General features: G+C 40.0%; 1 protein-coding gene across 2 annotated transcripts in view; it reads right to left on the reverse strand.

The window, feature by feature from the left end:
* Positions 1-12,949, reverse strand: part of mettl15 (methyltransferase like 15) — an 89,949-nt gene that overhangs the window by 23,607 nt on the left and 53,393 nt on the right. For both annotated transcript variants that reach the window (XM_041788819.1, XM_041788810.1), the window contains exon 3: positions 11,501-11,637. In XM_041788819.1, the coding sequence (XP_041644753.1) occupies positions 11,501-11,637 (137 nt within the window). The remainder of the gene's footprint in view (positions 1-11,500; positions 11,638-12,949) is intronic.

Here is a 12,949-nt window from a genome sequence, read left to right on the forward strand (position 1 = left end):
GTTTCTAGCCTGCACCATGTTAAGGAAGTAAAATAAAGCCAATAACGTATATTATGAATATTGGTTGCCCAGCAGTAAAATTGAAAATTTGGAAGTGCAAGGCAACCACTAAATTTGCATCTTTGGAGTAATGAGCTGTGAACTCTAGGGGGCCTTGCATCCCAAATGAAAGAAGTAAGTAATTTGTTTAAGGACTCAAAAACATGGCTAGCTAAGAATAATGGAAGTGATTGAAAAGAAACTTTGGCAGAACATTCATTTTAACAGCATTAATCTTGCCAATCAAGGAAAGAGGGAGTTTTTTCCATCTTTGTAAGTCTAATTTTAATTTGTTTATAAGTGGTGTAAAGTTTGCTGCTAGAAGATCTACAAATTTATGTGTCACTGTGATTCCAAGATACTTAAAACCAGAGGGGGTTACCTTAAAGGGTAACTCAGTGTGCTTAAGTTTCAGAGCTAGTGAATTAATAGGGTAGCACTCGCTCTTTAACAAATTAATTTTATAACTTGAAAAACAACTGAAGGTGTGAAGTGTGGACAATATGTCTTGAAGACAGGATCCAGGGTCAGTCACATAGAGCAGCGAATCGTCAGCATGTAATGACAAACGATGTTTGGACAGATTATTCCCTTAAAAGCAGGGGAAGACCTCAGTGAAACAGCAAGTGGCTCTATAGCCAGAGCAAAAAGGGGAGGTGACAGGGGACAGCCTTGACGTGTTCCACGCCCTAGTGGGAAGAATTCAGACTGAATACCACTTGTTTGAATGCTCGCTTGTGGGGATGTATACAGTAACCTCACCCAACTAACACATTTATCTCCAAAATCAAATTTTTTAACACTGCAAATAAATAATTCCAACCAACTCTATCAAAGGCCTTTTCCACATCTAGCTAAATGATTATCTCAGGAAAGACATCTGAGTGTTTAGAGTGCATAACATTTAACAGAGAACGAATGTTGTAAAATAATTGCCGACCTTTAATAAAACCGTTCTGTTCTTTTAAGATAATACCTAGCAAAACTTTCTCTGAGCGAAGAGCAATTATTTTTGCAAGAATTTCAACATCAGCAATAAGCAGAGAAAGGGGTCTATAAGAACTAAAGGTAGAAGGGTCTTTGTCTTTTTTTTTTAAGGAGGGCTATTGAAGCCTGTGTACGTGTGGGAGGCAGACGACCATTCTCCATGGATTCGTTAAACATCTGCAAGAGTAAGAAAGCTATTTTGTCTATGAACTTCTTATAAAACTCGATTAGAAAACCATCAGGCCCTGGGGCTTTATTGGACTGCAGTGCATTTATTGACAAACATAACTCTTAAATGGCATTCCTTTTGATAAATTTGCTAATTTAGCAATCATCATCCCCTTGGTACATTCAAGCGTCAACCTGTTGCCAAATTATGGTCATTTTAGGAAAACCAACGTAGCAACAGACATGATGTCCAAAAAACTGCTAGCAAACCAGTGTGAGTTGTAACAGTGGCTACAATAGGTGTTTTAACAGTCTGAACCATCAAAGCTTGCATTAATAGGCAGAGGTAGAAATTTGTAAAATCTATCGAATTAATATTCTGATACTTCTCTTTTTTGTATTAATAATATTCAACAAAGATACTGATTTTAAGCCAAACATGTATAGCTAGCTAATACACAGTACTTAAGTTCATGCTTATCAAACGTGGTAATCTGCCTGTTCTTTATTTCATCGTTTTAATCTACTTTAACTTTGTAATTATTTGAAAAGAAAATTCTGTAGTCAGTCATCGCCCACATGCAGGTGATGAGCACACCTTCTACTGCACACAGCGGCTTCTCCTACATGTTTTTGTAAGCCACTGAAGGATTTAAAAATATGCAAAACAGTTACATAACATTTCTAAATTATTAACTTCTTTATGTGGCTTAGACACAAAGTTGGAGATATAAATGCCTTAAGTAAGGTCTTATATTATTAAAGAGGACAAGTTTCAGTAGTGTATGTGCTGAGGTCTAAGTGTGGGCTCATAATTGCTTAAGAGATCTGAGCTATTTATAGTGGTAGCACCCCACAACATTGACATCATGCAAATTTGTGTTATTCTGGCATCTCGCTGGGTCTGACTTTCCCAAAGCTCACATGGAGACGGTCCAAAGCCACTGATGACTCACGAGACACATGAAATGCCAGTGACAAAGACTAGGAGCCAGTGCTAATAGTAAGAGTGCAAGTCAATGATGAGGCAAAGCACGGATCTAAAGACACTTATTCAATTACAACTTTGTCCTGTAGTGAAGAAACCATATGCCACGTTAAATCAAAGTTAGTCATTTAAATAAAATCTAAACAATGATAATTAAACACTGAGCACAATTTTAAACCACACCAGTCTTACATTTCTTTGAAATTTAGGAAGAGTGCAATTCTTTTAAAGTATCAATGCTCAACAATTTTATGGATCCTATACAATTTGGAACACAAATACTGTGCATAATCTCCTTTATGAAGAGTGTGGTGAAATTTTTAAACCAGCACTATCACCAGCTTAAATAAAACATGTATTCTAGATTCATCATTACAACGTGAAATATTGCAAGACTTTTTTTGTTTTTATCATGATGAATACAGCTTACAGCTCAAAGAACTCTAAAATCTACGCATCAAAATGTAAAAATATCACAAAACACAAATAAAAAAAAATGCTTTATAATTCAAACTGTTGACCTTCTGGAACATTCTGCTCATTTAAGCTCAGCTGTATCTATGGAGCCAATCAGTCTGTGGCACTGCTGGGTGTTATGAAGCCCAGGTTGCTCTGATAGCCTTCAGCTCGTCTGTATTGTTGAGTCTGGTGTCTCTCATCTTGTCTTGGCATTTCTCCAAAGATTATCTATGGGGTTCAGGTCAGGCCAGTTGGGTGGAAAGTCAAGCACAGTAATACCATGGGCAGTAAACCAGTTTCTGGTAGTTTTGGCTTCACTGCGGGCAGTCGCAAAGTCATGCTGGAAGAGGCTATCAGTATCTCTGTAAATTTCTCGGCAGATGGAAGCATGAAGTGCTCTAAAATTGCTTGGTAGATGGCTGACAGCGTTGACTTTGGACCCTGACTGTGGAAACTGAAAACACTGGACTCAAGCACCTTGGATTCTATGCCTCTGTGATCCTGCTCCAGACTCGGGGGAGCTTGATTCACAAATAAAAATACAAAATTAAACATTTCCTTTCATCTGAAAACAGGACTTTGGACCACTGACCAAAGTCAAGTTCTTTTTCCTCTTAGCCCAGCTTAGACACTTATGACAGCCATGGATCAGGATTGCCTTAACACCATGAACATGACACAACTGGCTTACCCTCCTTGTGGAGAATGACAGTGATTGTCTTCTGGACATTTGTCAAGTCAGCAGTCTTTCCCATGATTGTGGTTGTGTGCACTGAACCAGAGTGAGAGAATGTAGGTTCAGGAAACTTGAAAACTTGGCAAGTTGGCAAATTGAACTTTTTTCACAAAACTCTGATAGTTTGAGATAGTGGATTTGTGATTTTTATGAGCTGTAAGCTATAACCATCGAGATTAAAACAAAAAAAATATTAAAACGTTTCACTTTCTATGAGATAAAACTAGAATACAAGGAATTTTAATTTTTTTAATTAAATAATTGAATATACTGCATATCAAACCTGGTTTAAATTACTAAGACATGTACAAGGTTATATAAATGGTATAATCAAGTTAAGTCCCGTTTTTGGTACAATAAGCATTTACACATAAAAAAAAATTAATGCAAGGTCACTTCTGTGCTTTTCATGCATGGCCTCTCTAATATTAATAACTTTTTTTTTTGTCAAAAGGCTCTTTACTCTGTCATTCCTTAACCACTGAGCCTTACAGAGACATTTACCATACATAAAAATACATAATATTGACTACACATCCTCACAAACCCTCCCTCCCTCAGTTCTTCCACACATTCACTCGTTTCTGTCCATCTTGTGAAGAGTACACTCAGAGAGGACATCAGGAACCTTCGCAGCAGCTTCGCCTATGAGCGCATGCTCATTCAACACGATGCTGCCTCTTCACAAATCAAGCCTGAAATATTCCCTCGTGTTGACCTGCTCAGTTCCTTTACCTGCGTCACTGAAGCCTAAGACAAGGTGCTGATTGATTGCTTTCAGCAGGGGAGCAGTGATGAAAATATCTACAGTCCAGAGAAGAAGAAGAAAAAAAAGGGAAAGAGGCTGCAAACACAGGACCAACACACACAAGCTGGTTTGAGTTTTCATGAAAACATTAATTTTTGCCGCCTTAACTGACCTAAAGGAGGTCATTAAAAAACATCCATGCATGTAACATGCTTATTGACTTTAAAGCTACAGGAAAATTGTGAATTTGTGACTAACTGGCTGCTAATTAGTGGCTGGCCTTGACATCATATCCTTAAAATATCATCAATAACTCAATGACTGTTGACCATTTCCCTGCTGTTCCTCCACTCTTATTTTAACATATTTACTTCATGCAGGGTTCAAGGATTTGTTTCTGAAGAGATACAAAACGTTTCATCACAGATGAGGAGTCTCCAAATATGGAAATCTTGATTAGCCTGAATGTTGTCTATGATGTGTGAATGATTGATTGATTGAGGTTATTAATCATGTTGTTAGATAAGAGCCAGCAGCAGACTTATGTGTACTAATATTATGGCACCGACTTTCTTTTGTCATTAGAAAATAATCCAACCAACTAATTCTACATTACAGCAGATATTTTTACACAGCTTGGGCTGTAGCCTCTCAAAGCTAACGTAGCTGATGAGCTCACAGTTACATGTGGATTTAGAAAGATGTAAAACATTTAACAGGTTGTTGACATTACTAAAATATCACCCCTCTCTCAGTCACAGTACACTCACAGAGGGAGAACACAGACCTCATTTAGCCCTTGAAGAGGGTAGTGCTGGTGTCCCAGTCCAAAGTTTTACCCAGACAACTTCATCAACTGTGAAGTAATGTAAGGTCACTCTGAAAAGGTGGCCATTCAGTGCTTGGTCAGCAGGTTGGAGCTGCTTATGGCCACATTCCTCTCACTAAAAAAGTTGTAACTTAGCCCTAACACCAATTTTTCAGCTGGTGTGGTTATTTTTTGGTGTAACTGATCAGTTAGGGTGCACTCACTCTAGGCCATCTGTACCGTGCCTGGGCCCGTTTCAACCTAAAGTCCAGTACATTTGGCCAGTGTGAGTGCAAGCGTTCTGTGCTTCGGCGAGGCACGCTTCGCGGGCCCGGCACGGATGGACGAGGTGGGCCTAGGCACAGCATGGATGCAAATGAAGGAGCACAAGCGCGGGAATGTGATGTAACATGAAGCAACAACATGAGGACCCGCTTAAGAGCGCAGAGAGCTCAGCAGCTGCATGCTAGAGACAGCAGGGTCCCAGTCCAGTCCACATTTCTGCCCAGTTTCTGGCAAAGTCAGGCTTTAATGAATGTGAGAGGATTTTTGGTTTCGGAAATAAAGATTCTGCCCTTGATTGAGCCACAAACAGCAGCTCACAGGACAACAAACACCTTTCATCCTCTGTGTGTAAGGGAGTGCCAAATATGTGGACAAGTGGTTGAATTGCCGTCTCTTAAATGTCAACATTGGTCGGCTCATACAGCGTCATAATGGGGATTTCTGTTAAATATAACACAATAAACCAATGTCTTGTCGACGCTAGAGATTGCTGTGTTGATGAAGTGGCTGAGGGGGAGTGTTGCAGTCTTCCAATCACAGAGTCCAGGGTTCAAACCTGGCCATGTTCTGAAAATGTATCTCTTATTACCTGTTTGTTTTTTTGCTGGTAACTCTTATGCACTCTTATGAATTTAATCACTCAGGCCAGGAAATATATAGGACTTGAAAATTTGCTTCAATGTATGATCAAAGCGACTGGCCTAATGAAATATTGATTTCAGTCCATTACAGTCTGCACTAAACAGTCCTTTTAATATTTTGATTATTTGCTCTGACATTACGCTGATAGTTCCGTCAGCTGCCCTTAAAATAGAAAATCGCAGTCCCTTCAGCAAAGGAATCCCAACATAAAAAACGTAATCGATAGCTAAAGTTCTGCTGTGGCTACCAGAAAAACTCTGAAATTAGAGACCTCAGTCACGTGGCTCTGCCCAATGTGGTGCTGATCCTGCACCTGCAGCACAAACGGCGCCAGCGTGATGAGTCTTTGGGTCATCACGAATGACCAGTGTCCACTGGTGAAGACTCCCTCTCCCTGTCATCTACTCCCGCCTGCATGCGCGGACTCTGGCCTGATGCTGATTCACTGAAAGCATCCAGCATAACAAACACTGCATTCAGCCAGGAAAAATACTTAACTTGGAAATTTGCTTCAGTGTGTGATTACTCTTGATTTGAACAGGATTCCCTAATACAGGCCATTCACTTTCAACGGGAATCACAGTCAGACAGCAAATTTTCAAGTCCTATATATTTCCTGGCCTGAGTGATTATATTCATGAGCAGTGCATAAGAGTTACCAGCAAAAAACAAACAGGTAATAAGAAATTAATATTCAAGACATTACAAGATTCGAACCATCGACATTATGATTAGAAGACTGCAACACTCCCCCTTGGCCACTTCATCAACACAGCAATCACTAGCGTCGTAATGTGATTTAAATGTCAACATTGGTTGGTGCCATTAGCATATTCGTGCAAAACCAACAAGCTTACCCTTCCCCTGTTATTTATATAAATTTAAATGTTACAGACCAACCCATCGAGACGGCAATCCAACCACCACTGTGATACCATTTTGGAGATAAGGAAGTCATTATTTTCTTCACTCTTTCAAATATGAAATATGAAATATGAATAATAACAACAACAGTATAATTTGATAACACTTTTGCTTTTACACCGACGTTATACAGAGCCGTTACCAAGTCTTAACTGCTGCCTCCTGTGTGATGAGAAAGGCAGCCTTGCTTGTGAGCCTGTGCTGAGGGCAACAGGCCCAGCCTTTACGCTTACAGATCAAAGTACACGCTTACGGAACGGAGTACAAATCATGCACAGTACAAGTGTTGCAAAAGTCACGTGTGTATGACAGCCAATTGAGAGGCAGATTCTGAACCAAAATGAACAGAGTCCACAATTACAAATTGGTTTACATATTTGCAGATTAGTGCATGCATTTGTGGATCTTTGTACAGATTTGCAAAACTTTGCAAACATTTACAGATCTATACAAGCATTTGCAGATCTGTACACATATTTGTGGATGTGTGCACACATTTGTGAATTTGTGCATGCATTTGCAGATCTGTACACGCATTTGTGGATTTGTGCACAGATCTTTGTATGCATTTGCAAATACTTTTGCAACAATAAGAGCTCCATACTTCTTTAACATGTTTTTTTCGTCCTGTCTTATAGTTCAGTAGTTTTTTTTATCCATTAAAGGTCCTAACTGCAACATTTATCACTGCATTAATTATAGGGGTTGAACATTTTTTATTCTGGATCCTGAGGCCCGACCAGTTGAGATCCACTGGTCACAATCATTGTCACCACAAAGAGGGTAAGCCACAGAAGGTCACTGCTGAAAGGACTGACTGTGAAAACGGCACCACACTCTCAGTGGCTGTATCGCAGCACATTCATGGAAAGTTGACCTGAAGAGAAAACTGTGGTAAGAAAAGGCACACAAGCAATAAGGATGAGCTCAGACTTCAGACGATTGTCAAACACAGCAGATTCAAGAGCTTAGGGGAGCTTCATGAAGAGCTAACTGAGGCTGGAGTCAGTGGCTCAGGGGCCACCACACACAGATGGGTCCAGGAACAAGTGTCATGTTTTTTTGGCCTTATGTTTTGGGATACTCTAATATTTTGAGATAGTGGATTATTTTAAATTTTTGTGAGCAATAAGCTGTAATCTTCAAGATTAAAACAAAAGAAAATCATGGAGTCTAGAATATAAGGAAGTTTCGCCTCTTGAATTAAATCACAGGAAAAAACAAACTTTTTCATGTTATTCTATTTTTTTGGAGATGCACCTGTATATACAGGTATATAGTATATAGACTCATTACACACAGAGTCAAATATTTCAAGCCTTTATTTCTTGAAATGTTGATTATGGCTTACAGATAATGAAAACCCAAAATTCAGCATCTCAGAAAATTAAAATATCACAAGGGATCGATTTAAAAAAAAAAAAAGGACATTTTAAACAGAAATGTCAGGCTTCTGAAAAGTATGTTCATTTCTTTGCACTCAATACTAGGTTGGGCCTCCTTTTGCATGAATTACTGCATCATTGCCGTGTGGCATGGAGGCGATCAGCCTGTGGCACTGCTCAGGTCTAATGGAAGCCCAGGTTGCTTTGATAGCGGCCTTCAGGTCATCTGCATTGTTGGGTCTGGTGTCTCTCATCTTCCTCTTGACAATACCCCATAGATTCTCTATGGCGTTCAGGTCAAGCCAGTTTGCTGGCCAATCAAGCACAGTAACACCATGGTCACTGAACCAGCTTTTGATACCTTTGGCAGTGTGGGCAGGTGCTGCAAATCCTGTTGGAAAATGAAATCAGCATCTCCATAAAGCTTGTCAGCAGAAGGAAGCATGAAGTGCTCTTAAATGTCCTGGTAGATGGCTGCGTTGACTGTGGACTTCAGAAAACACAGTGGACCAACACCAGTAGATGCCATGGCAGCCCAAATCATCACTGACTGTGGAAACTTCACACTGGACTTCAAGCAACGTGTATTCTGTGCCTCTCCACTCTTCCTCCAGACTCTGGGACCTTGAGTTCCAAGTGACATGCAAAATGTACTTTCATCTGAAAAAAGGACTTCGGACCACTGAGCAACAGTCCAGTTCTTTTTCTCCACAGCCCAGGTAAGACGATTCTGATGTTGTCTCTGGTTCAGGAGTGGCTTGACACGAGGAATGCCACATTTGTAGCCTGTGTCTAGGATTCGTCTGCGTAGTGGCTCTTGATGCACTGACTCCAGCCTCAGTCCACTCCTTGTGAAGCTCCCCCCAAATTCTTGAATGGATCCTCGATGCACCTTTTCCTACCACACTTTTTTCTTCCACTCAACTTTCAATGAATATGCTTGGATACTAACCTTGCAAAGCAGATGGATACACCCATTTCCTTGTCTTTCAGTGGTGAATCCATCCTGCAAATCTCCCATCTGAACCGTTTGGGCCCAGTTAGAAAGCGACAGGACCAATCAGCAACGAGGGGCAGTACTTTCAGGTGCAGCAGAGTTGTGACGTAAACAAACAGCAGCAAGAGCTGGTGCAGTTATGGAGGAAGAGATTAGCGTGGATGCTGCTAAAGCGCCAGTTTTATCAGAACTTGACGACATTTCTTTGTTAAAAGAAGAACAAAGAACAGCAGTGAGTTGTTTTCTTTTCAAAAACGACAAAAGTCGAGTACTTACACATCTATAGTCAGCATGTTTCGCATTATTCCTCAGTAGCTGTGCATGTGCAGCTTGATAGCTGCTACGTCACCTGTTTTGTTGCTCTGATTGGCCCATAGAGATGTGACAGACAGAACGTTCACCCAATCATACTCCTAGTTTTTTTCAAAGCCTCTGCCTTTTCTCAGACATTTCCTATTGAAGCTTTCCCAGATGGATGTGTGAAACAAATCCATCTGATGTGTCAGGTTACTTGGATACAGCACTCTGTGAACAACCAGCTTCTCTAGCAATGACCTTTTGTGGCTCACCCTCCTTGTGGAGGGTGTCAATGACTGTCTTCTGGACATCTGTCAAGTCTGCAGTCTTCCCCATGATTGTGTAGCCTACAGACCCAGACTGAGAGACCATTTAAAGGCTCAGGAAACCTTTTCAGGTGTTTTGAGTTAATTAGCTGATTAGGGTGTGACACCATTACTTTCCAAAATTTAACTTTTTCACACTTTTCTGAGACACTGAATTTTGGGTTTTCATTATCTGTAAGCCACAATCATCAAAATTTCAAGAAATAAAGGCTTGAAATATTTCACTCTATGTGTAATGAGTCTATTTAATATATGGGTTTCACTTTCTGGAATGAGTGACAAAAAATATTGATATTCTAATTTTCTGATATGAACCTGCAGGTAAACTTTAACAAACTGGATTTACTGAATGAGATTTTCAGGTTCTGAGAAACAGCATGGCAGTAGGTGTAAAATAAGGTGAGTTTAAAGTGTATTCTAAAACTTAATACCATGTCTCAGAGTGTGTGTCCATCATATGCACACACAAAAATCCACTGTTTACCTGACTTGGCTTTTCAATGATGCTTGCAGCCTTTTCACATTAATAACTTTATTGTGGGCACAGCTGCTGCAGAGCTACAAGTGTGGGGAAGTCATAGCAACAACAAGAACGGTGAAAGCGGAGAACAGCACAGCTCAATATACAGGAGACAAATCCTATTAAAGACATCGTCGAATATCATTCAGGGAAGAAAGAAGCTTTTAAATAAATGTTCAGAGGTGAAATTATTATTATTTTTTTAATCTTTTAAACCGGGTTCGGATTCCCACCAACACTCAACAGTTTACTTTCTGTGGAGACGAGAGAGTACAGGGGAGAAAGAAAATCCTCTCACCCTGTTGTGTGGATGCTCTGCGTGGGCTGCAAGGGTCTTTTACTCAGGCTTCCAATAATATTGGTTAATTGCTAGATTTCTCCAGCTTCTCTCAACTTGCATCAGGAGTGGGCGTGGAGGAGTTTACAGCAGGGGTATATGAGTGCTGACAGAATACAGTGTTCTCATTCTCTCTCTCTCTCTTAATTGTCATTCCCTGCTCACAGGCACATTTCTCTTGCAGATTCCCTTGAGAGAGGTTTCCCCAGAATCTACGTAAAAGGATTCCTTCCCACGCCATGGTCTTAGGAACATCTCATTTTCATCCTCCCGCGCCTTGCTCATGCTCACACACTCCCTCTCACCCTGGCATTGTGTCCTCGTGTCTCCCTGTTCTCTCACTCTCATGCTTTCTTTTTTTCTCTCTCTCTGCTTCTTAACTTCTCCGGGCTTCTCTCTTCCAGCCCCCCCTCCTCATTTCTTATAGATCCTCCGTGGGAGGCAGCATCTCCCTCACACTGCAGGCGTGGGCCCGTACTCTGACAAATGACATACCGGGGCCCACCAGCTTGCGTGGGGGGGAGAAAAGCTTTAAGTTAAGAAGGAGGTCTGGATTTGATTGGATGCTGAAACTCAGGAGGCTATATCTTGGCGAGCAGTTTTTGATCGGGCTCAGGAAAAGAAGTGAGAAATACAGGAAGGGCTGTGATACTATATCACACCTACAGCATGTTTGAAGAAATAATGACCACAAACCAAACACTGCTCGCAGTGGTCAAGCGGTCGGCTGTGAGAATAAAAAAATTTATGGCAAGAACATGATATAGTATAAACATTTGTCTACACAGCTTATATAAAACAGAAGTTTTGCCCTGTGTTTTGGTCTTGTTAATGTGTTTTAATAAATCACTTACAAGTGTTCCTTGGCAAGCTGCTCGGCCAGAGAAATGGCAACAGGATCTCGGTCTAAGGCCAGGACAGTGACTTCAGGGACCAGATTCAGTATCGCTTTGGTATGACCACCACCTCCAAATGTCATGTCCACGACCACCTACGTGCGAGAAAACAAGAAAACAACACATTGTTCTCACAGCAGGGGTCCATAGACACAATTATTCATCATCATTTTGGCTATGTTAATTTGTCATTAGAGGGTTTTAGTCTCAAGTGGTGAAGACACAACTGAAACTCTAAACTGGAGTTTAAAAAAGATGAATAAATTAGAGGATCAATTTTATTTCACTCCCTAATGTCAAAAAAAGGAAAAGTTGGTAAGGAAAAGGTAGACTAAATCAATGCACATTTAAAGACTGTTTTGGTCAAGTTTATACTTGAAAAATGGAGAAGGGAATAAACTTTGAAAACTAACTGTTCTCTTCCAGATCCTGTATGGAGGAGACTGTTCAAAACATGCCCCTCAGTTTTCTGAACTGGTGTTTTAAATGCAAGTGATGGCAGTCATCATATAGGAAATACTAACTCAAACTGACTTTCAGCAAGACAGTATACGAGTCAAGGTAAGGGTTAGGATACCAAAAGTTACAAGTAAAAAATCTGATCTGTAAAACCTGATTATGAAATATTTAATGAAGCCGAGCAAACAGTGATCTGACAGGAAAAAGCTTGTCCTCCATAAAAGCATTCCAATGAGGCCAGGAAAGCTGACAGCTCTGTTAGCTGAGTAGGCTACGTAGATAACAAAGCTATGTAGCTCATGACGCTATATAGCAAAGCTAAAGCTAAGCTCAAAAAGCAGCTACAGAAGCTTGGTATCTACATTAGGTAAGTTGGCATTAGCTGTGTTTGCTAAAGTTCACGTTGCTAAAGTTAACTTAGCTATAGATAATGGAGCTATGTAGATAACCAAGCTAAAGATAAGCTAACAAAGCAGCAATGTAAACTACAGAGCTGTAGACTTTTGGGCACTGGAAATCTAGACTGAAACTTTTACTTTAATATCTTTGTTTTGATCTTTCATAGTTTTATTTGCTGTTTTTATCACTTTAATTTTTCTTTTAAAATGTTTCTATTGTGTTTCTTTAACCCTTTGTCATAGTATTTTAATGTCCTGCGTGAAGCACTTTGAATTGCCGTGCTGCTGGAATGTGCTATAGAAATAAACTTGACTTGCCTTGTATTAATAACTATTAAGACCCTGGTAAGTGAAATACAAAATATGTGTCTTAACACGCTAGATATGTTTGAACATGGTTGCTGTAAACATGTGAAAACACTATAAATTATGTGACTGAATATAAGGTGAGCCTTCAAGCTGTCTTTAAATGGACTATACATATAAATAACATTTTTTCCATTCATTTAAATGATGGTAATATTTTAATGGTGACAAAACATATGAAAAC

This window comes from Cheilinus undulatus, linkage group 1, assembly GCF_018320785.1.
Source record: "Cheilinus undulatus linkage group 1, ASM1832078v1, whole genome shotgun sequence".
Classification (NCBI taxonomy): Eukaryota; Metazoa; Chordata; class Actinopteri; order Labriformes; family Labridae; genus Cheilinus; species Cheilinus undulatus.